The 25,013-nt window shown below is 38.5% G+C and overlaps 1 protein-coding gene and 1 long non-coding RNA gene across 2 annotated transcripts; both read left to right on the top strand.

Annotated features, from left to right (window-relative positions):
• Positions 1-9,737: 9,737 nt before the first annotated feature.
• On the top strand, positions 9,738-11,858 carry LOC148673250 (uncharacterized). The gene is made up of 2 exons (XR_015935970.1): positions 9,738-10,194; positions 11,156-11,858. It is a non-coding gene; the product is annotated as an uncharacterized LOC148673250 (long non-coding RNA).
• Positions 11,859-14,698: 2,840 nt separating this feature from the next.
• Positions 14,699-22,944, top strand: LOC148673249 (proteinase-activated receptor 1-like). The gene is made up of 2 exons (XM_088629637.1): positions 14,699-14,925; positions 20,801-22,944. Exons 1-2 carry the CDS (start codon positions 14,853-14,855, stop codon positions 21,829-21,831), a joined length of 1,104 nt encoding a protein of 367 aa, XP_088485763.1. The 5' UTR covers positions 14,699-14,852; the 3' UTR covers positions 21,832-22,944.
• Positions 22,945-25,013: the final 2,069 nt, after the last annotated feature.

Here is a 25,013-nt window from a genome sequence, read left to right as displayed (position 1 = left end):
TGTTAGTGGGGCCAGCAGGGGGTGCTCACCTTTGGTCCATGTGGGTCCTAATGCCCCAGTATAGTGACGGGAACACTATACTGTAAACAGGCACCGTCCTTTCAAATGAGACATAAAACTGAGGTCCTGACTCTCTTTGGTCATTAAAACTCCCAGAGCGTTTCTCGAAAAGAGTAGGGGTGTAACCCCGGTGTCCTGGCCAAATTTCCCATTGGCCCTTACCAATGATGGCTTCCTAATAATCCCCATCTATGAATTGGCTTCATTACTCTGCTCTCCTCCCCACTGAGAGCTGAGGTGTGGTGAGCGTTCTGGAGCACTGTGGCTGCTGTCGCATCATCCAGGTAGGGCTGCACATTGGTGGTGGTGGAGGGGAGTCCCCATTACCTGTAAAGTGCTTTGAATGGAGTGTCCAGAAAAGCGCTATATAAGTAGGCTGGGCAAACGATTTTTAAATTTTTTAAAAAATAAATAAATAATGAGATATAATGATGTGTTCCTGCTTAACTTAGACATTGCACGACTTTAAAACATATAAAAACAGGTTTCGAGAGTTAAAAACCACTTTTTATGCGCGAAAAATGGGTGATTTTTATTCCTCGTGATCAGCTCAGAATCTTTGTGTACGCTGTAAGGTTTTTACTTCTAAATTAAACGTTTAAAATACACGAATTTCATAAAGACAACACACGTTTAGAAGAGAAAAAATCCCATTCTTTTCTCTTCCTGGTGTGTGAAACTGATCAGCAGGTCTTTTTTTCCCCAATCAGAGGCTCTGAAAATAGCGTTCCGCCCACTGCGCTCCGTCAGAGAGGGGCGCGGCACCGAGAGAGGGAGGAGGCGCGGAGCGCAGCAGTACAGAACGAACGATCTGCTGCCTGGAGCGATTATGGCAGCGATCGCGTCTGCATTTATAACTTAGTTTTTAAAATTAATCAAGCAATATGAACCATCTCTTTTTACTTTTAAGTCACTTAATTATCATTAAGCACAGCTTTCTCACCACTTAGACTACTTTTTGATACCATCCTTAGACAAAGCAGAAACTTCTTGTTCTGTCTAATGACATTACAAGTGGAAAGATTACAGATTTTAATCGTCTTTAATTTTGTTACTTTATACATTTTAGAAACGTTTCATCCATACAAACACCACAAAACTATTCTCGATTGTATTTCTGAATGGTATGTTACACTTAGTTCACTGTTTTAAATACATCTAATTAAGAAAGTTAGGTGTTAGCATAAACTATTAGCAATCAATATTAAATTAAGCACTGTAATAATTTGTTGCACTTTCCCCCGCATCTTGTAAAAATATATTTTCATTGTTCAAATATACATTAAATCTGACTATCATATAATAAGTACAAAATATAATACAAAACTAAAGAAAAAATAGGGTTAAATATAATTCAAAATATTTTGCTAACAATGTTAACTGTTTATAAATAATAAATTGTATTAACTAAAGAGTAGGATGGCACAGTTGTTAGTATGCTTTTTGTTTTGTTTCTTTTTCATAAATACAACAGTATTACCTGATGTCTCAGTGGCTGCCAAAATTAAATTTTGCATGCAAACCTGTGAACTAGAAAGATAACTAAGATATCCATCCATTTATAATGGTGGCAAAGTGGTTAGCATTGCTATCTTGGAGCACTGGGGTCCTAGGTTCAATTCCTGCCATCCTGTGTGTGTGGGGTTTGCATGTTCTCTCTGGGTTACATGGTTTTTCTCCATATGTGTGATATGACTCCCTCTCGCACTCCAAAACATACTGGTAAGTTAATTGGTTTATGGGAAAACTGGCCCTGGTGTGTGTGTGTTTGTGTCTGTCTGTCCTGTGATGGACTGGCGCTATGTCCAGGGTGTATTCTGCCTTGTGTCCGTTACTTACTGGGATAGGCTCCAAATCCTCTGTACTGGATAAAGAGATTAGAAATGGATAGAAGTAAAGGCACTGTGTGGATGGAACTATACACAGTGTTAGAAACCCACTATGAAATGGCAGCATCTCACTGAGAATAAAATATTTTATAGTGCTGGCTTAAGGAAACAGCCTTTCCACCTCTCTTGCACATCAGTATCCATACCTAGTTATTTAAACAAATTGCCTCTAATTATAAACATCTTAATATGCTGGCTCTGTGGATCCGCATCAGCTATGTTTGCCCATTCCTTCAATTCATGTGCATCCAACACACAGTTCAATGCTAGCAACTACACAAAATCTAAAATACAATCCTCATTTCAGTATCTATGTAAACATACAGTCTGTTAACTTCATCATCTTCATCAAAAGTTTGCCTAACCCCATTAGGAAGTGTTCTTGTTATCAGTGTATTCCTCAGCTATCCCAAAATTATCTTCTTACCAACATCTCTAGTTTTTTATCCTGCAATAACTCAGCCAACACTTAAATCTCGAAAAGCTGCTTGTGTTCATTTCTTTAAAATCACAAATATCATGTGTAAATACTGTCCATGTAATACTCTGCATTGTGGAATAATAGTTTATTTTAAAGGGAACTAGAGAAACTAAGAACTAGAGAAATCAAGAAAGGCTTTTTTTTCTAGAATTAATAAATGCACATCCTGTTCACTGGGGAAATTAAATCCACACTGAGCAATCTTCAATATGTTCAGAATATGACAGCGAGAATCCTATCAGGGATGCATTACACCTGTTTTCAAGTCCTTGCATTGGTTACCTATCAGGTTTCGAGTCAACTTCAAAATCCCCATCCTCATTCAGTACCTACAGTATATGGCTTATTATCCGTCTACTCCCCACCTTTGTCCGTCTGACTCTGGTCTTCTAGCTGTCCTCAAGAACATCTACATTCTGTGGGTGACAGGGTCTTCTCTAGCTGCACCCCAGAGCTCTCAATTTGTATTCCCAGTGATATCAGTCACGTACCCTGAGTGCATTTAAATCTAACCTCAGAACCTTTCTTTTCAGAAGACTTAGTGTCTGTAACTGCTTCATTTTCTAATTTTGGTAGCACCTCTAACTGCTTGTCTTTCTTATATGTATTTACTTTGTAATCTGTGGTCCTTTTATCTGTTTTTATATCTACTGTATTGCTTTGAGATGCCACTTTTAAAGGTGATATATAAAATAAAGTTTTTTATTATTGTTATAGAGAAACATGATCAGTTTTCCCTGGTCCAGATAAAAAGATCTAAAGCATACTAGTTTGTCACTCTTCTCATTCCCTTTGCTAAATAACTTTTCATACTAATCTGATCAATCTAACTGCCTGTTTTCTGTGCTTTCTCTATCCTGCTAGATTTGCAATTATTCTGAACATTTTCTTCTTGAAATAACTCATTTCTAAATACCTTTTTTCACTGTTAACATCTTGCAGCAACTCTGCGACAAAATATACACTTAGCACAGTTCATCCTGCTACCAAAATTGAATAAAAAAATCTTAAGATTTCTATATTTATGTCTTTATTTAGTGGTTTCATTAGTGACAAAGGCTAAACTTTCTTGGAAAAATGTCTTTTATGTGTTGCAGAAAAAACTGACTTGCTTTAACAAAGTATGTTTACAAATCCTTTCACCTGGCAATCTACCAGAATGCCCAACTATCTGAGAAGCCCTCCATGAAACCATGGTTGCTATTAATTCATTTAGGGCTTATTGACAGAATTGCTGTTTTTTATGCATGCTAATTTTCTGATTCCTCACTCTGTTTCATGTTTATAGACAAGACTTTATTGATCGTGAAGGGAAATTGATGTACATGATGAACATGTTTGCATGTTCTTTTGTAACTTACACCTTTTTGTGATTTTTTTTGTATATCTAAGCAAGTGTTCCTGCATCCCTCTTCTGCACTTTAGTCATGGCTTTTTTTCTGTTTGCTTATTTCAAAGCAACACCTGCTCCATTTCTAAAACTTTTTACTCATGTGCATTTTTGTATTTTTTACACCTCTAGCACTTTAACATCCGGAATTTTCATTTGCCTTAATTTGTAGAATGAACTTGAGTTTAAGCCTAAAGAAGTTTTCATTATCTTTTGTTTCTTGTCCTACAACTGTTATTATTGATCACCGAATTATTGTTCTTGACATGACTTCATTCAGCCTTTCCTGAACGTCTATGACAGGCAGAGAGAGTGCTGTTTCTGGTGCGATCTTTTGGAACTGACATTTCACTGTTATAAACGAACAAGAAATTAGATTGCTCATAGATCACTTATCCTATATAAACACAGCGTAATTGCCCTCCGAAAATCCTCTTTTTCTTGTTCGTTTTAGAGACCTTGATCGAAACTGATTTTAGATGTCAGAAAGGATTTCTTTTCTCTGTATTTCCTACATTGCTTTGTCGAGATTTTAACTTTATATCTAACTTTATATCTAGGCTCAGATTTCAACTATAAATCGTACAGTAATTAATAGCAGTAAATACTGATGTTTTGCGCCCCCTTACCACAAAAATATATATGTTTTGTAGCTGAGATGAACTTTATTTCGTAAGCGTAGCTACTGCGATTCGGACACGGACGGTTAAACATGGCGGCAAATCAGACACCCAGAGGGGGGGGGGGGCGTCTTCTCGCCTCCATAACTAAAATGCCAAATATGAGTGGCTTAATAGGAGTGGCTTAAGCGACATACACAGTCGTTTAACTGACATCGTGTAAATTTCGCTTTGTTGCTGATAGGTTAAGCTTTCGAAACTCTGCCCCAAAGTCATGTGACTGATTTTTCGCCCTGTTTCGTTGGTTAAACGCAATGATCACAAGCACCACCATGGTAACTGGGATGTGTAGTTTTTAATTCCGTTTGAATTATAACTGTACGTACTGTCTTCGTATTTGGCCAGGGCTTTAAAGAGAGGGCGCGCCAAAAATTTTCGGTCCCGTCGTCTCCGCTTTAAAGGTACCCCTCGTCGCGGAAGAATTCGATCTCGGGACGTTTGCCCAGCGTAATATAAGTGTAAGCAATTATTATTAATTATTATTATTATGTGTAAAATGCTGTAATTGAGGAGGCAGGCCTGATTTAACAGAATTGTGCCTCCTTGTCTCCCACCCATCTTTTTCATATGACTTCAGCATTGTATGGATACATACAGTGTAGAGTAAAAATACAAGCCTTCACTGTGGGAGGTGGGGGGGGGGGTTGGCTTTGGGGGCAAGCTGTGTAAAAAATGGCATGGGGTCTCACAATTTATTGCTCAAAAAAAGCCATACATAGACCTCTTCCCTTCCTAGGCGGACAAGGGTCACAACACGCGTTCATATTTTTCCATATTTTGTAGAAAATAAACAAATTTTTCCATGTTTTTTCCATGGTATGCTAAGATGCTGCCAATCACGTATTCTTGTCACATTACATTCCAAAGACTCACTTTTTGTTATTTACTGGGATCTGGGCTGTACCACCAAAAAGTATGGGGGAAGCGTGAGAAGAAGGGACGAAACCCCCCCCCGGGACTTCCCGCCATTCAAGAAACCAAGGACACCCCAAGGACACCTTGCTCCCTTCTATGTCCTTCAAACCCACTGAGTCTGCCACCCGCCAACACCAGAAGTTGGTCCTGTCTGTGGCTCTGGCCAGTCATACAACGGAAATCACAGCATGATTATGTTTAAAAAAAGTTTTAAAACATTTTTATGGGTTTTTCCCATAAAAGAAAACAACAATAAAAAGGAAGAATGTGATAAAACATCCAGACAGTTTGCATACTTAACAAATAGCTCATACAATGGCAGTGATTCAAAACACAAGTCACATACTGTACTGTAAGTGTTCGTTTTTTAACATAAATACACGTTATATAAAAGGCTTAAAATGTATTACCTTTCATAAAGTAGTTCCCTTAATTTATGCCTTTACTCCCCTTCCCTCTAGATGTTACCCCTATGATTCCCTAGAAAGTTTAGAAATGAATCCCAGATCTCTGAATTCTCCCATTTTTGATTTTAGGAGATAAGTAATCGATTCCAATGTTTTTAAACATTTATTTCAATGTTTAAAAACATTTTTTTTAGAAAATTTTTCATTTGTTTTTTTCTGTTTTCATCAGAACGGTACACTCTTTACAACGGTACGTTTTTGTAAAACAGAAGTGCTTTGAGAAGCCAACTTTAAACATGCTACAGTAGATAAAATAAAGGTTATTGTTATTGTTGTTACTATTGTTTTGACTGATGGGGAGATTAAAATAAATTTCCAAAATATTTTCAAGAATATGATTGTTACTTCCATACATAGACATCCACAGAGCATTTTTCTCAAACTCTAAAATGAAAGTATCCAAAGAAAATATAACTGAGCAATGGATTTGGCTGATTTCGTTAAAGCATTCTTTACAATGAAGGCTCCAGACAAAACGTCTTTTGTCACTTAATGATTGTGAACTGGCAGTCATGGAAATATTGTTGTGCAGCACATTAAAAATTAACATGCTGTTGTTTGGGGGCATCATGTGATGTCACCATCGCAACCTACATGTATAGTGCAGTTTTTACATCCAACTGAAATTTCTTTAAATTACCTAAATTAACATAAAAATGATATAATTAATAAAAACAACTGCAGCCCTTAACTGATTTTTTCCCAGTAAGTTTTAGTGTCACATTGTGTCCTAGATCAGTGGTTCTCAAACTGTGGTACGCGTACCGGCAGTGGTACGTGGCGTGCCGCCAGGTGGTACGCCAAATGATCCTGGAACTGTGTTGTGTGTGCTGAAAAAATCGGGTCGGGTTTTCATATTTTGTATTTTTGTATGTGTCGAATACGCAGCCTACGTACTACGATACAGTGCGCGCTAATACGTCAGTGGACACAAGAGATACTCTGTAATTCTATACCACTCTATAGGAATGCGTGCTACTGTACGGAAGCAAGTGACCTATTGTATTTAAAAAAAGCTACTGTATCTCCAGCAAATAGGGAGAAAGGAGAATGTGAGTGATTTTGGAACAATGCCAACGTTGTAGACACAGGAATGCATAGAAATGCGTGCTACGAACGCTGGTAATCTTGTGAGCACAGGAAAGCGTGAAAAATAACAGAAAAATATTTAAGAACTGTTCTAAGTTAATTTGAGAAAAATACACCGAGCGTCTCTGTGTTTCTCTCCCATGCGCATGAAATAAATACTTAAATAAACACTGAAATAAAAACGGAAACGTGGAAAAATGCAAGCTTGCGGATTGCTAAAGCAGGTAAGCCCCACACTATTATGTGTGGAGAAAAAGCTGCTGAACAGCTCGACCTGCTCTCCCCCCCAAAAGACACAGTCATTCATAGAATTATTGAAATGAAGGATTATATCAAAAGTACGCTGACAGCGCGCGTTAAAATGAGCAGATGTTTTTCACTGCAATTAGATGAGTCTGTAGTCGATTTGGCCAATTTGCTCGTTTACGTTAGATACGAGTTTGAGGGTACGTCCCGTGAGGACTTTCTGTTCTGTAAGCCGCTACCAACAGGAACTACAGGAGAGCACGTATTTCAGCTTCTGAATGGATTTATCGGAGAGAATGGCATCGACTGGATAAAATGTGTCGGAGTTTGTACAGACGGTGCTAGAGCAATGACAAGCCGACACAGCGGTGTAGTTGCACGAATTAGAGAGGTTCCTCCAGAAATTAATGGTTTCATTGCAACATCCACCGCGAGACCTTTGCCGTCAAGAAAATTCCTGACGATTTAAAATCTGTTAGACTGTTGTGAATTGTATTAAGGCTCGAAAAATTAATTTACATCTGCTTTGCTCGACTAAACAGGCTCACCCCTCTCACTGAAATGGTGCTTTTTTTTGTGTTGTTTTTTTCTGTAAAACACTTTGAGAAGCCACATTTTAATATATCAAACAAAGTTTATTATTATAATATTTATTATATGTATGTGTGAGTGTGTGTGCACATGCGCTCATGTTGGTCATTGATAATTTCTGGTGTTCCTATGAGATGATGACTTGTAGGTGGTACTTGGATGCTTTGGTTGGATTAGGGGTGGTACTTGGTCCAAAAAGTTTGAGAACCACTGTCCTAGATCATTACAGTCCCTAAAACTCCTGAGGCTATAAAGTACAATGAAGTGCTAACACACCAGTGATCAACAGATCAACAGAAACAAGTGGCTGCCATGGAAACAAAGGGAGATAAGATTTGTTGAATATTATCAGCATAAACAAGACATTTCACAAACCCCAGAAGAAATGTGCACTTGTGCAATGGTACTGTATCACCCACCGCATATAATATCATCATCATCAACAACATCATCAATATAGAAGATTAGGAATTCCTTAAAATGGTTATTTCATTACAGAGTATTTTCTTTTCTATTTCTTTATAAAGACCTAAAAAGATTTTTTTTAGTAAATGAGCACTTTCGGGATTTTTCTAAATGAACAGTACCTCTGTCCACAAAGGCATTCAGTGATAGACAATAAATTCACCAAGACCACATTATTTCATTTGCCAGAGATTAGAGCTTGATGTAGGTTAAAGCTATCTTAATGTCTTGCTAAACTGTTTACTATTATAGATGATAATTAAGTTTTATGTTATCAGTTTGAAAATAAATCAACATTATAATATGCTTTGCGTAACTGTAATTTAATGTAAGTGGTTTGGCTTCAATATGACCTTGCACATTTTAGCAGTATTACTGTACATTACCTGTTAAATGTCATTCGTTTTTTCATCTTGAAAATGTACATCTACATTAAATTTACTAACTTCTTATGAAATCATTGCCACAATAAGTTTATTCACAAAGGGAAAAAAACTTTTCCATTTTATACATTTAAGCTAGTGAATTGTTGCTGTTAATCTGATTCTTCTAATGGTGCTGAGAGAGAAAATAGATGCAGTAAATGCAAGTTAGACTGTTCATTTGATTTGTGTTATTAGGTTTTTGACATTACTGGAAAAAATGTGCAGTGAACACTTTACCAATCTTAATGTTGTTTGTATTGTATTACAACAATACATTTTACAGCAGTTTGTAAAATACTGCATTAAAGATTTTGTAGACTTTTGTCTACATTTAAAAAAAAGTAGTGGTTCTTAATGTTATGAAACACAACATCTCTCACACTTTAAATAAAATGGGTATTTGCTTTCGAGCATTAAATAAATAAACTGAAGAGACACAAACACTACATTTATTGATTTCAGGATGGTGAACCTTTTTTCAGTGGATCACACATCAAGCTGAAAGAGAACACAAGTTTTGAAGGTATGGGAGATCACTAACAGGCAGACAGGTCTGTGCTGAGCTCTCCTGATTTGAGAAGCATTCTAGTTTTATGTCGTCTTTTGGCAAAACCTGGATGAGTTCAGTGTCCTTCATTTCAACCTAATTTTAATTTAAAAGATGTTGACGGTTTGGGAAAAAAACATATGGTACCAAAGCAGCAGAGGAGTGCTGAGATGGACTAATTCTAACCAACCACCATTCTAACCATTAATTCTAATGTTGGTGGTTTCAGTCTGATGGTTGCTCAACTTCAAAACAATTATTACACATAGATGGTACCACTAAAATTAAAATAATCAAGATTCACAATACGGTGAGAGTGTGCAGCCCAGAGCATATCTCTGAAGAAGAGATATACCTTATCACTCAGTGAGGCAGCTCTTAAGAGGATCCATGACATTTCCCCTTCTCCTGGAAACTGGCCATCACCCTCTCAAGAGAGGGAAGATAAGTCAAAAGGCTGGACTATTTATGTCTCCATAACGTAACTTGTTCTCTGGGGCACTCAAAAGATTTGAATTTTGGGTTCAGAAGGAAAATAGATGATGGTAAAGAAGAAGAAACAGAAGAAGGTAAAATGTGAAATTTAAAAGCTGTTAGTAGTAAAATCCAAGCTTTCTAATAGTCGATTTTCCCTCATTATTCATCTTAGCTGTATTAAATTGACACTATTTGTACGGTAAAACCACAAGTGGAATTGCACTGCTTTTAGCCCTCGGACCTGTTCAACTGTAGTTTCAATGCCAGGGAAGATAACTGAGCAGAAAACTCTAGCAGTGTATGAAATAAAATCATTTCTGTGTCCTGAAATACATTGTCTTTGTTTCTTCCTTATTTATATGTTCAACCAATCAATGAGACTACAAAATCCCAGCACATAGGTTCTATTCTGTCTCTGGTGGAGAACTGGATCACACAGCAGCTGGTGAGAACATGGAGGAGACAGGAAAAGGTCAGTAAAGAAGACACAAGGTAACACAGGAAACCACAGAAGACCCTCCACACCACCATAGGAAACAGATGAAAGCAAAGACAACATCTAACATAACAAAGATGGGGGGAGAGAGAACAGAATAGAAGATAGAAAGAGAAACTCTACATATTAAAACAGAGTCTAAAATAAATACAATAGAACACTTTGAAATTTAAATTTGTCTTTCAAGTAAGGAAAAAAATATTACTTTTTTTGCAAAACTGCAGACCACAAACTGTAAAATTGCTCAAATAGTGCCTATCCATAAAAATGGTGACAAAACCAAACCATGTAATTATAGACCTATAGTCTTACTTCTATCACAAGCAAGTCCATGGAGGTGACAATTAGAACTCCTGCAGAGGGCCATCTGTACGGCAGTAATATTGTATGGGACAGCCAAGAGGTAAAAGAGGTACTGTAGGTATTTTGTATCTAATTTGCTGGAATTCTTTAAATAGTGACAACAGTAATGCTTTAAAACAGGAATAAGGCTCTGAGTTTCAGAAGGCTTTTCTTCATATACGATTGATTTCATCTTGCAGGCAGCAGGCACTTAAAACAATGAATATACTGTACTTGTACCTGGATTAAGAATTGCTTAATGAACAGTAAGAAGATGGTTTCCAAAAGACTACAGATTAAGGTTACCTAATTAAAATGGAGTATTTCAGGCACCTGTGCATTTGCTAATTTGTATCAATAATCTAGATTCCTGTATGAGGTACAAACTCATTATAGTCACACTAACCTAGGATTAGAAAACACTTCATAAACTGAAATATGGTTTTTGGGCTGTCTCAGAGCACTGCAGCCCTGGGTACAATTCTGAATCCATATGTGTCACGATAGTAATCCTACCTCTTAAGGGAGCTCCGGCTCCTTCGTATTTTAGTTGATTTCATGCGCCTGCCCCCTGTTTTGTCCGTCTTTATTTAAGGCGGGTGTTCCCGTTATGCCGGGCTCTGCATTGGAAGATGGACACCCAGAGGCCCGCCTACCATCAAGTCGCCCTGTGTCCGCGGCTTGAGGATTTAGGCTTCTGATCGGCGTCCAGGGCTTCGGAGCGCCTGGTCTCATTAGTGTTTTTATCCTCCTGGTTCCCTGTCCCTGTTCCGGATCCCGTTCCGGTTATAATCTTGTCTGTCTCGGATTGGATCTCCCGCAACCTGGATTTTGGATTGCGCCCTGTTTTTCCCTTTTTGATTCCCACTGGACTTGTTCGCCTACGCCACGCCCCCTGAGCACGAGATCACGGCCGTCACGCCTCCCTTTCTGTCTTCCTGTCCTCCTCCTGCTGTGTTTCCCTAGAAGTCTTTTTCCAGTCACGTCCGGATTATACCATCTGCAGAGGGTCCTGAACTACGCAATGTGACAATATGTTCTCCTCGTGTTCGCATAGGCTTCCTCTGGTGTTAATGCATGCCCTGTGAAGGACTGGTGTCCTGCCCAGAGTGTATCCTGCCTTGTGCCTGTTGCTTGCTGGGATAGGCTCTGGCTCTCCTCCAGCCCTGTAGTGGATAAAGTGGTTAGAAAATGGATGGATGCATATTTCCTTTAAAAAATGTGTACATAGTAAATAATTTCTAACTCATACATTTACAAGGCTCTGTATACAATATATAGACCATATGTTTCACATACTGGTGTCTTCCTTGTCCTTTGCTTTTGGAAGCAGCTTTTACATGCTGTTCGCTGTCTCACAACCAGGTAATGAGGTTTTTCACACAACCCTGACTCATGCTGTACCTTTTGAGGATCTCCTCATTATCACCACTGCAGCCTACTTGTTCTTACAATGCTTGTTGCTAAACTTCTTCTACATCTCCTGCATCTGCCAGTTTAGCCTGGGCCAGGCCTCTCCAGCTCATTCTTTACTCAGCTGGGATCCTTTAAGTCATTAGTCTTACATGAAACCTAAATCAGAAGCGAACACGGCACTCAAGGTTTATTTTGTCCACGGTGTATCATTTGTTAGCGTGTCCCTGTGTTATTGTGTTCAAAGATTCTACAATGGGTGAGATGCATCAAAATATATTGGCTCAATATCTCTCCTTATTGTAGCTGTATCTATCTTTTGTAACTTACTGTATGAAGTTGCACTGAATGATATTTGAGATTGGCAGCATATAAACAAATAGAACAAAAACATGAAAAACCCCAATGGAGCTTACTAGCAACACGGAAGAACAAAGCAAAGTGGGCTAATCACAGAGATATCACAAGAAAGAAAGGCATTTCAACAAGCTGGTAAATATTCAGCACTAGCAGCATGTACAGAGTTTTAACAATATAATTATTTATATTACTATCATTCTTTACTACTCAAACCTACAAGACAGATTTTCTGTCTGTATTTCGGTATGCCAATAATCATCACACATGCAGACTGATAGAGCTTAAATTTTCTAAGTGTTAATTGATAGACGTGAGAAGAAAAATAACAAGTACTTTATATATACCCACCTACTGACACAAACCATGTACAAACCATGCTTCTAAACAACTTGTACTGTAGCTATTTAAGTGCACATTGATATGGCAAGTAGAATATCAGAATATCCTGTTTTTCACAGGAGGATAACCTTCTGACATTTACTGTGATGTTCACTGTGATTCAGAGACTATGAATCTCTAGGAAAAAAAGTGTTAAAGGAATGGACACTTCCTTCTTTACCCACTCAGAAAGTAGAGAATACAAATACAGTTCTTTTACTTAGTTTATGATTTATTTTCCTATAACTTTCAATTCGGAGGAACTCTGACAAATCAGTCAACAAAGCACAATGTGCAAGAAAGCACAGTTTAAAAAATGTGAACATGAACTATACAATTAATAAATAACCCTGACTGAATAAATAAAGGAACTGGATTTTCACAAAATTTTGTTTAGGATAAAAGTTTGTCATCCGCCCAAAATTAGTGCAACCTAAACCTACATGATCAGTCAGTACAAAGATTTGATTTCTTTCATCAACACCAAGCTACAAGTTTCAAACTATTCTTGTAAATGCCATTCCATTTTTTTTTTCATTTTAATTAAATAATTTGAATAATGTTTTTGCTGCTTAAATGGACCTCTCCCATTAGTGTTGGGTTTTTAGACATAGCATTATGCAACACATTAAAAACCCAAAGTTTTAGTTTTGGGCAACATTTCCCCCTCTACTGCTTTTAGAATCTCTCTGGAGTGCCTTCATGCATTACTGAAATTCATTACTTCACTTTAAATATGACCAAGAAAGAGCTTAATGGCAGGAGATAAAATGATATGACCATGTTTTCAAATTCATCTCTCAAAAGGGGAGATGTTGTGTGAAAGCAATTGCAATTAAGGCAATGTTTTTCACAGTTAAGTGCAGACCCCAATCAATAGGTACTGTATAGCAAATTAATGGTAACATGAACTCAAAAGAAACTATGGCATAACAAGGAAATAGTAAATTATTATTATTGTTATTATTATTATTATTATTATTATTATTATTATTATTATTTCTTACACTTATATAATGCTTTTTTAGACACTCCACTCAAAGCACTTTACAGGTAAAGGAGGAGGACTCCCCTTCACCACCACCAATGTGCAGCTACACTTGGATGATGCGACGGCTGCCATAGTGCGCCAGAACGCTCACCACACATCAGCTATCAGTGAGGAGGAGAACAGAGTAATGAAGCTAATTTCCTCATCTTTTCTTTCACTTCTGGGTTGCAGAGGAGCTTGAGTGGACAGCATCACTCTATCTATCAAACAAGCAACAGGTGCAAGGCGAGATACACCTTGGACTGGACACCGGTCCATCACAGGGCAGATGGACATACTGTACATTGGCACAGACACACCTCACACCTAGGTTAATTTTCCCAGAACCCAATTAACCTTGAAGAATGTTTTTTGACTGAGGGGAGAAACTGGGGCACACCGATGAAACCCACTTGAACACAGGAAGAAAATACAAACCCCATGAAGATAGCACCCCAGGTCCGGAATTCAATATATTTAATGAAACACCTAAACCTAAAGTTTACAACCACAGAAGAATTATCATAGCCAAGATAATTCTTCATAACTTAGAATATGATTTATTCTCCTTTTTTCTGATTTTGTTTCTACCTATGTATTTCAAGAAACTAGTCTTTCTATCAAATATCTCAGTACCCTGGAAGGTACTGTATATTAACATTTAATAATATGCATATTGTTACAATATTACTGTATATGTGAATATATGTACTGTAGTTACTAATTGTAGCTTCTACTACTCTCAGCTGATGTGAACACAGGTGAATAATTGCGGTCTTTTTTCATCCATATGGTCTTTTCTATACTGTTCTGTATACTGTATTTAATGGGAAACTTTGACAAAATCGGTCTATTTAGGTCTATTCATGATTGATGGTCATTTATTTTCCTACGTGTAATTCAGTTTGTATCCCAGAGGTAGAAAGCAGCATTGCGTAATGCTATAAATACAAGGAAACTGGAATACTGACAGCTAGCAGAGCGCACTGGCAAGAGATGTAGGGCGTTTCAATATCTCCGCGCTATAATTTTGTTGATTACTCGTGCAGGCTTCATACTTTATTCTTTTTCCAAAGAACTACGTAACAGAAGGACTGCAAACACAACGACCATGGGCTTCAATACAGTAATCTTTCTTTTAATTTTTGTAACACTTTCTGCTAAAACTGAACAGCAATTGGGAGGTGAGAAAACTTCACTTTTTAAACATTTTTTTGTTATTTAATCAGTACTTTCCCGTGCATATTTTATTAAACAAATGGATTGTACAAATCGCATATGCCTATATTTATATATGCTAAATTAGTACTTGTAGACTGAAACGGGAAATGAAATGCTTCTTCTTCACATACTGTATATTGTATAGTTAACAACTATAGTTGACACAATGTAAATATGAATTTACTCGAATGAGCTCAGAAACAAACATCTAAATGCCTTAGACTTGTCTGAACATGCTTGATAAAAACTGAAAATAAAATTCAACAAAGTATGAATACAAGTACAATCGACGTCTTTGCAATTGTAAAATTGCAATACGTTTATCAGCTCTTCTTTATCAGTTTTCAACATTTTCACTCATAAAGTGGCCTGAGCGCCTTTTTGGCTGTTGTTACAGTATGTGGCTTCAGTAACATATAATATATGCATACAATGAAAATACCGTCTAATTTTTTTTTATACTTAGAGATAGTGTTTGGTAAAAAAAAAAGACAAATCTAATTAAAGCATGAGCCGAAAGCAATATAGCAGGTAAATATGTATAATAATAATTGAAATATAATATAAATATCATTATAATTATCTTTATAATAGATAAAAGGAATGAGCAAAGACTTTAGATTCCAGTAGTTTTTTCCCTTCTGAGAAAAAGCAAGACATTTTGAATCTGAAAAACAAAGCCTACTAATAAGTAAAATGCATTGCTGTGTCATTGCTTTCTCAAATCTTCTTTACTAATTCATATGTTGCCAAGCATAGCAACATCTAAGCATTACACTTACTGAAAAAAGTTTTTTGAGTGTTTCCTTATACAATAGTAAATTTGACTGAGGGACAACCTGTTTGCTGTAGAAGGAGGAAACTGGCACCCTCAAGCAGAGAGAGGTTTGAACCAAGAGGTAGCTGCAAAGGAAGAAATTACATACAGTAGGGAAGGAATGCAGAAGACTTATACAAAGGAGAATACTTTCTTTCATAGAGTATTATTTTTTAAAACTGAGGAAAGGGCTTCATGGAGGTGCAGTGGTTCACATTGCTGCCCTGCAGTGCTGGGGCAGTGGGTTCAATTCCAGACCTGGGATGGAATATCTGTGTGGAGTTTGTATTCAGTCCCCATGCTCTGGGTGCTCGGTTTCCTCCCACAGTTCAAAGGCATACTAGTAGGTTTACTGGCTTCTGGGAAAGCTGACCCTGGTGTGAGTGTGTTCGTGTCTGTGTCTGTGTCTACCCTGCAATGGACTGGTGTCCCATCTGAGGTGTAAACTGCTTTTTGCCCATTGTTTGCCAGTGTAGGCTCTGGCTACCCTGCAACCCAGTATTAGATAAAGTGGTTAGATAATGGATGGACGGAAAATTATTTATGTAAACTATTCTCCCATGTATAACTTTCTTCTGTATTACTCAAGACAGGTTATTATAATCTGCAATTAATGGTAGCCTCATTCCCAAAAGTCAACCTTTCTCTCTCCTTGTGAAGTTAATACATGCCAAATCTGTAACTTTCTCAAATTACTTGCCCACCAAATGACCCAGTCCTACACGGTTCTTTGAAACTCATGAAATGAAACTCCTTCTTTTTACCTTGAAAGAAACAAAACTTGACATTTTGCCAAAGTCTTTAAAAGTAGATAGTCCATCTCAAGCAAAGGAGACACCTGCAGTATGATGAGGTGGTTTGTAAGAACATTATAAAATAGAGGGTATATTTCTTTGGTGTTACTCAATACTAGGTTTATACAGTATGTGTCATGCCCAGCACGCTCTCTCTCTAACACCGTTACATTCCCAAACCCACTGTTTCACAATCTCATTCCTAAACTGAACCCATCACATTCTCACTTTCACCCGATTCCACAAATTCTCACTCCTGGACTAATTGTCCAACCATCTTTCCCTTCAGTATTTAAAGTTCCCTCACGCACCAACCCTGGCTCACTATTGAGAAGCTTGTGTGCGTTTCAACCTTTTTGACTGACCTCCTGGTTCCTAATCTTTGCTCCTGCCTTTTTTGACCACGCTCTTTGGATTCTGTTTTTTGGATTGTCTTTCTCCGATTTCTCTGGTTACTGGGCTCATTGCTTCTCCAATCGACCAAGCCCCTGGATTACATGTTTTGGATATTGTCCCTGTGCTACTCTACATTCTGCAGGATTCAAGGCTATGCATAAGGATCCTCCCGTTCTACCTATCTGTTCCCTGTGTGCTCCGCCCCTTCCTCTGTCATTCAATTTTCTCCTTCCTATTTAATCCCTAACCACGAACACAAACGTCTAAGTGTTTTGAATTCCATCCTCCTCCCTCCTCTTCCTCTTTCTTTCATGTTGCCTTTGCATCCAGGTTCCCTCTGGGGGGTAATTACTTGAATATCTGTGCAGTCCTGAGCATATTCAGGACAGTGAGCACAGGTTATTTAGGATAATGCAGGACTATGAATGCAGGCTGTGCATGATAGTGTGTGAACAGATAATTAATTTCAAGACAATAATGTTTAAGTGTCTTGACACTTAGAATGTAGTGCTGTAACCCCTTCTCCAGGCAGTATAATGGTTGCCTTGTGGCCACAGACAAAATGGTTAAGAGCCATAAACTGTATGTTGTAAAATCAGTGTCCATTCTGTGATGTACTTCACTAAACTGTGTCTTTCTGAAAAGAATTTAGTACATTTTTGCAAGAGCTTCTAACAGTTTTTGAAAGTTTACCCACCAATGTCTCACTATCCAGCAATTCATTCCTTCTGCTAGATCTTCCTTTTCAGATGACCACACCAGCAAACTGTAAGAGGGCTCTTGTTGCACTCCAAAAATAAGATTGTCCCTGCCTTCCCAAGCCTGAAACCTAGGTTCGCAACTGAAAGAGCCGGATAGATGCAAAGAGCATAAGATCTGTTGACTGATAAGACCTGATAAACCATTTACTTAATTGCTCAAATGTACAGTATAACTACATTAACTACATTGCCAGCAGCCATATCACCCTGCAACTCACACCTAGCAACCCACTGAAGCTAAGCAGGTGTGAGGCTGGTCAGTACCTGGATGGGAGACCTCCTGGGAAAAATTAGTGGGGCCAGCAGGGGGTGCTCACCCTGTGGTCCACATGGGTCCTAATGCCCCAGTATAGTGATGGGGACACTATACTGTAAACAAGTGTTGTCCTTCAGATGAGACATAAAACCAAGGTCCTGACTCTCTGTGGTCATTAAAAATCCCAGGGCGTTTCTCGAAAAGAGTAGGGGTGTAACCCTGGCGTCCTGGCCAAATTTCCCATTAGCCTTTTCCAATCATGGCCTCCTATCTATGAATTGGCTTCATTACTCTCTGCTCTCCTCCCCACTAATAGCTGATGTGTGGTGAGCGTTCTGGCGCACTATGGCTGCCGTCGCATCATCCAGGTGGATGCTGCACATTGGTGGTGGTGGAGGGGAGACCCCATTACCTGTAAAGCGCTATGAGTGGAGTGTCCAGAAAAGTGCTATATAAGTGTAAGCAATTATTATTATTATAAGCTGCTACTTGATGAGCATGATTAAGACAGTAGACATCCAGAAGCTCCTCTTAACTACTTTATAATGGTCATGGATTTGTTGCTTCATTGCTTTTACTGAAAATATTAGGATGGGATTTCTGCAAGACCTGTAATCCACATTGTGTAGCTGGAAGCTTGCAGTAGTTGATAATCATTGTTTGAAATGCAAATAGTTCTATGCACTTATATAGGTCTGACTGTGGAGACAGCTGTCCTTTTTTGGTGTGGAGTACAGTGATTGCAGCAGGAGAATGGATGGTCAGCATTGAATATGTGAAAGCTGTGAGTGTGCAGATGTTCTCTTTGTCTTTTGATGACTTGCTAAACATTTGATCATCCATCCTTCCATTTTCTAGCCCCTTCATCCAATTCAGGGTCACGTGAGAGTAACACACAGATACACGCACACACCAGGGACATTTTTTCTCAGAAGGCAACAATCCTATCAGTACAGTATATCAGAAACCGGAGAACAGAGGAAACTCACACAAACATGGGCAGAACATATAGAATCCACTCAGATGGCACCCCAGGTCAGGAAATGAACCCAGGGTCCCAGCTCTGCGAGGAGACAATGCTAACCACTTTTCCAGCCTGCCACCCCTCTGAACACATGTGTTCTATGGAAAATTGACAGTGAAGGAACCCACTGGTTGTGCTTGAATATAGAATGAGACTTCTTTTAATTAGTCTTAGATATATAATGAATATATACAATAGACCATGCCACCCAGTAACATTTCACTCAGTTTCAAGAATATTGACAGATTAATTCATTTTATTCTCTACGCTTCTCTCCCTTCATTATGTTTCATGTCACGCAGTTCAAATGTGTACAGTAGGTAAAATGATCTGTCTTGCAGTGCTTCCCATGTTGTGAAGTTTATTTAATTATTTCATAAAATAGGAAACTCACATACTGTACATGTATACAGTAGTTCTTTTTTACTGTTCTGATTTTACTTTTTATACATTACGAACTTGAAAACTATAGCAGTACCGTGATGCGGGATGCCGAGTTTTCAAAAGCAAATGAAAAAAATTAAATAAAAGAAAAAAGTTGTCACTGAGCAACCTGAGCATTTGCAAATCTCTTTAACTAACATGAAGATGTTTCTGCAGCCAGAGGGCGCCCCTACTCTGTCCTGTCCCTAGCTTCCGGTGCTTTGCTGTCCTTTTGGTGTCTCTCTCTCTGGGGCTTTATATTTCCGGGTCACTGATTCACCTTCGCTCAGCATTGATGTTCGGATGTCCTGAGACCCGCCTAGCACCAGGTCACCCCACATCCGCTGCCTGAGGGCTTTGGTTTCTATTAGGGCTGGGCGATATGGCCAAAAACATTATCACGATAAACATTTTCATATCAGTCGATATCGATAATTATCACAATAAATGGCAAATCATTATTTCTTTCAAGTTTAAAGGCAGATTTTTTTCTCCTGAGTGAAAGTTGAAGAAACCAGACAGTTAATAGGTAAATTAAACAACTCTTTATTTTAAGAACACAACAAACACTTGCTAAACAGCAGAAACAAATCTGAGGTAGAGAGTATTCAAATCTTTTTTATGTCAAAATATGCATGAGTAAAATTTACAAAATAAATATCTTAATAGCAAAATTAAATACTGCAGTGTGATAAAACACACATAGAAGATGACTCAGAAAGACTGCAAAGTTTAAAGTGCTCTGTTTTATGTCTGATCGTAAAAAGCCAAAATACTGTATCTCCAAATTACCGAAGTTGAATGACCTTTTCTGTCAATGATGTCATCATCCTTCGAGCTGGTCATTGGCAGCACTACATTTGCTTCAGTGTCGCTCATTTCTCCACTCTAACTACAATCCTGTCAGCCACCACTGTGTGGGTAAACACCACCACGTTAGCTGCCCTGTCTGCAACACGCACGCGCACTCGCGCAGTAATTTGTGCGCATGCGCCTATCATGCGCAAAGCATAAACATATATATCGAACATTTATCGAACTTTTGTTAAAACTATATCAAGGAAAATTATATTGCGATAATTATCGTTATCGAATTATCGCCCAGCCCTAGTTTCTATTCCACTCCTGAACTGCTGAGCCCGGGCTAATCCCCCATTCCACTGCTATGCATATGGGTCTTTTTCCGCTCTTCTGCCTCTCCACGGTTCATCCCTTCCGACATTCGTGACAATTGCTTTTTATTAATGCTTAGTTTTGTTCATCATCATTATCATTACCCCTGCCTCCTAAAGTGGGAATGACACTTAATACATTTTATTACTTCAATTAATTTGAACAAATACATTAATTGTATTTTTCCATTTCAGAGATCCAAGATCGAAATTTTCCATTGATTTTCAGCCCTGTTGATAATACAACACGTGGGAACATAACAAAGGAGGCCAAGGAATATCTCACTGGACCTCTGATGACCATTCTTATCCCTACTGTTTATACCCTGGTGTTCATCATCAGCTGTCCCCTGAATGCCATTGCAATCTTCATGTTCATCTTGAAAATTCGTCCGAAGAAGCCAGCAGCGATATACATGCTGAATCTGGCAGTTGCCGACATGCTGTTTGTCCTTCTCCTTCCCTTTAAGATTTCTTACCATTTCAATGGCAATAACTGGGAATATGGACCTGCAATGTGCCGCATAGTAACTTTTGCCTTCTACTGCAACATGTACTGCTCTGTTCTGCTTGTGATGTGTATAAGTGTGGACCGCTTACTGGCTGTGGTTTATCCCATGAAGTCTCTCACCTGGCGCAGACGGAAGAATGCCATGATTGTGTGTTGCACCATGTGGCTGCTCGCCATTGTCGGAGTCATGCCCATTCTCCTATCTGAGCAGACTGTCGATGTATTGGAACTGAACATTACTACCTGCCATGATGTGCTGAAATTTGAAGAGCTTAAGGGTTACTACCTTTACTTCTTTCCAATTTTCTGCTCCATTTTTTTCTACATACCGTTGATTTGTATCACTGTTTGTTACTTCCGTATCATTCGGTGCCTCAAGGCTTCCAATGCAGCCAACAGGACCAAGAAGTCCAGAGCAATTTTCATGGCCATTACTGTTTTCACTGTTTTTGTTGTTTGTTTCCTGCCAACTAACATTGTCTTGCTCATTCACTATGCTCAGTTTGCCACTGGATACAGTGATAAGTCCTACATGGCCTTTCTTCTCTCCATGTGTATTGGCAGTGTGAGCTGCTGTCTGGACCCTGTGGTTTATTACTTTGGGTCTTCACAATACCAGAAGAAAGTCCATAGTCTCCTGCAGTGTAATCTACAGTCGATAAGCAGCACACAATCCGAAAGAACCTGGAGCAGTGAAATGAAAACCTTAAAATAAAGGTTGATCAGCATAAGACAGTGATTGTTTGACCACCTCAGCTTGATAGGCTTTGTTGATAGAAATGTGATACACCCAAAACATGGTAAATGGTTTCAAGGATAAATTGGAATATTCTCCTTTTATTCTGGTGTATTATAATTAAATTATAAGCCATATTGATGTAAATAATTATAAATGTCAAATGTGAAAGGAGTTGTGCTTTCCAAATACAGGGCTTGTCTCTTTTAATGCAATTTCACCATACATATGGTAATATTAATTATAAATGAGAATGATGTGTAAGTAATGGAAATTAAGTATAGAATGTAATCAATACTGGACTTCCAAATGGATTTGTAATGTGTTTATTTACCATAACAAGAAATGTGATCTGCTTCATTTTTGTGACAGTAAACTTTTAATAAAGGGCTTTGGTAAATATTTCCAAATTAACCCAGCGTATTTTCTTTTGGTCCCAAAACTTTCATTATCTCTGATTTGACTTTCATTTTGCATTGAATGATCCAGATAACAGGTTATTATTGAGCCCAAGTCTCCTTCTGGAATTAGTAAAAACCTCAGTTTTATGGTTCTGTTCATTTAAATTTTTTTTAATCTGAGCATGTGGCTGGCATTACTTAGGTCATAATGTTATTTCGCCCTTCCCCCTTCTCTTAACGACAGGCTACTTTTCTTCTAAATTCTCTCTATTCATTGTAGGTTTCATTTAAAACCTCTCTTCACCTATCCCGACTTCACACCTCCTGATTGGCCTCTCTTTCTGTCCCCTGCTCCAGCCTCTCGCTCCTCCTCTCTCCCAGCTTTTGTTCTCCCGCTACATTACCTTTGCTTACTGCCCTGTCTTTCTCACACCTGAAGAAGGCTCCACGGCCGAAACATTGTGTTACCTTTCTTCTCTTTTCAGCATGTAATATACCAGTGTTTGCCTCATGAATTGTATATTCCGCTATACCGCAAAGGATACAGTTGCATATGGAGAATTGTGTAAGATGTACTCCTGTAATGCTTTACTCAGATAACAATGGTTTCAAGAGCTCTGCAAGATTCCTATGTATAAATAATTTAACAGAAAAATTAAATTGTTTAAAACAATAAAAAACTATTTACAGATTCATGTAGTAAGTGTTGTTTATTCATTTCCAGGAAAATAAATCCCTGCTTCCACTAGGTTTCTTGCACATTTACAGGTACATGTGTATGTATTTATTTAAAGTTTGAAAAACTTTCAAATTGATCATTGATAATAAAATGTGGGAAGGAAAATGTTAAAAGCTCTCATATTTGCATATCAAATACAGTAGTAGTCTGGAGAGGTTAGGGGGAGCTTAAATGGACAAAGCAGGAAGAGGAGGCAAAGAAATGAGACAGGGAAGAAAATAAAGAAAGAGAAGGGGTATAGGGGAGATGAAAAGGTGATCGAGAGATTAAAATCTGCTTCATGAATTCCAATCCGGGATGGGATGCCAGTCCATTTAGGCTATGTCACGATCCGGTTCTTTCCGGGCCCTTTGCGGACGACACGATCCGGAATTGTGAGGATACAATAGGGAAAATAGTCATGCAGGAGAAGGGTCAGGAGACGGGGGGCGTGTCCGAGGAGTGCAGGTGTCCAGGGGGAGTGAATCCAGGGCGAACAATCCAAGGGTATATCCAGAGGGGGAATCCAAAACGGGAGGCAGAGTCCTAGACCAGGGGATCCATCCGAAGTTAAAACAAGAACCGGGTCGGGACCGGTGGGGCAGGAACAGGAAACTAAAACCATGACGGAGCCAGACGCAGCAGGACCCCCGGGCTCTCACGAAGCAGGATTCAATGATTCAATGAGAAGCCTCAGGCAAACACCTGCATCTGGCTTTAAAGGTGGAACTAAAGACGGGCTGGAATTAGGAACAGGTGTAAACAATGGGGGAAACGAGGAAGGGCTGGAGTGCCCTTAAGAGGGGGGGTAGCGATCGTGACAGGCTACGCACTGACACAAAGGCCAATTTCCCCAGCAGCCTACAGATTCGCCAAGCAGCCGTATGCAATTAATTTAGTTCTGCTGAGTGTGTCGGAAAAGGCCATAACATGTTGACAAAATAGAAAATTCTAGAACGGGTGGGTATGTTATAAAGCAAAAATATACAATTATGAATTTAGAAACAAACAACTTCTAATAAATTTAGATTAAACTAGAGACAATTTCTTCTTCTTTAGATCACATTGTGTATTATGCTTGTGTATTACAAGAATATGAATGAGGAAATCTTGTTTTGCTTTTACCAATACTTACCCTTTATGGATGAACCTTGTGTTTTTATTATATATCCTATTTCACACTGGTAAATCAAAAACCTTCTTGAGACTGGAAGGTCAAAGAAGTCTTATGATGTGCAGACCGCAACCTGTAGTTACAGAAAAAATGATAACCATGGAAATGAATTTGGCCATGGCAGCAGGAGGAAATTACTTAAAAGAGAAGTCAAACTATTTTTATAATCTTGTTATGATATAAGGTGTTGCAACACATGGAAACCAATATCATGTAACGCCCCAACCACCTGCAGCACTTAAGTAATGGATGAACATAACGCCTCTAAAAACACAGAGTAAACCTGAAAGTAAAAATGCTTTTCACCAGTGCCCTGACCTTAACTCCACTGAAGTGTTGATTGATGATCTTGAGAGAGCACTAGAAAGGATCACAAACCTGTAAATACGCTCTCCAGAAATTCTGGATGGCCTTGTGTCTTTTTGATTTTTATTTATTAATAACTTCGCCATACAGAACATTATACAGTCTCTCCTTAACTTGCTGACTTGCTGTGTAAGAGCTGACTAAGCTAACCTGCCGTGCGTCTGTAGTCAACGCCCTGTTTTTCTTATAACCAAAAGGGCTAGGTGGGATAAACGGACTCCTCTCGTTTTTGATGTTCTCATGACTAAGAATTGGGACCCTTATTTGTGACTAGAAAACTCTTGATAAAAGACACACGGACAGTAGCAAATCCAATGTATGGATACAGTTACACAACGAACATTTGCTTTTTCCTTAAGTCCACTTATATTTACTGTATATAAGCTATATTTTCAGCAACCATCGTACTGTATCTTTGCAACTCGTACGTTAGTAACAGGTCAGTATTGATTACAAACCCCATGCAAATATTTACTGTATGAGCAGAAAAAAAAATAAAGTG

The sequence above is a fragment of the Lepisosteus platostomus genome, chromosome 4 (assembly GCF_059453375.1).
Source record: "Lepisosteus platostomus isolate fLepPlt1 chromosome 4, fLepPlt1.hap1, whole genome shotgun sequence".
Classification (NCBI taxonomy): Eukaryota; Metazoa; Chordata; class Actinopteri; order Semionotiformes; family Lepisosteidae; genus Lepisosteus; species Lepisosteus platostomus.
Note: the sequence above shows the minus strand (reverse complement) of the source record. Positions and strands in the feature narration are given on the sequence as shown.

Coding starts and splice junctions, on each gene's coding strand:
- LOC148673249 (XM_088629637.1), top strand. CDS start 14,853: ATGGGCTTCAATACAGTAATCTTTCTTTTAATTTTTGTAACACTTTCT. Junction 14,926..20,800: donor AACTGAACAGCAATTGGGAG/GTGAGAAAACTT, acceptor TTTCCATTTCAG/AGATCCAAGATCGAAATTTT.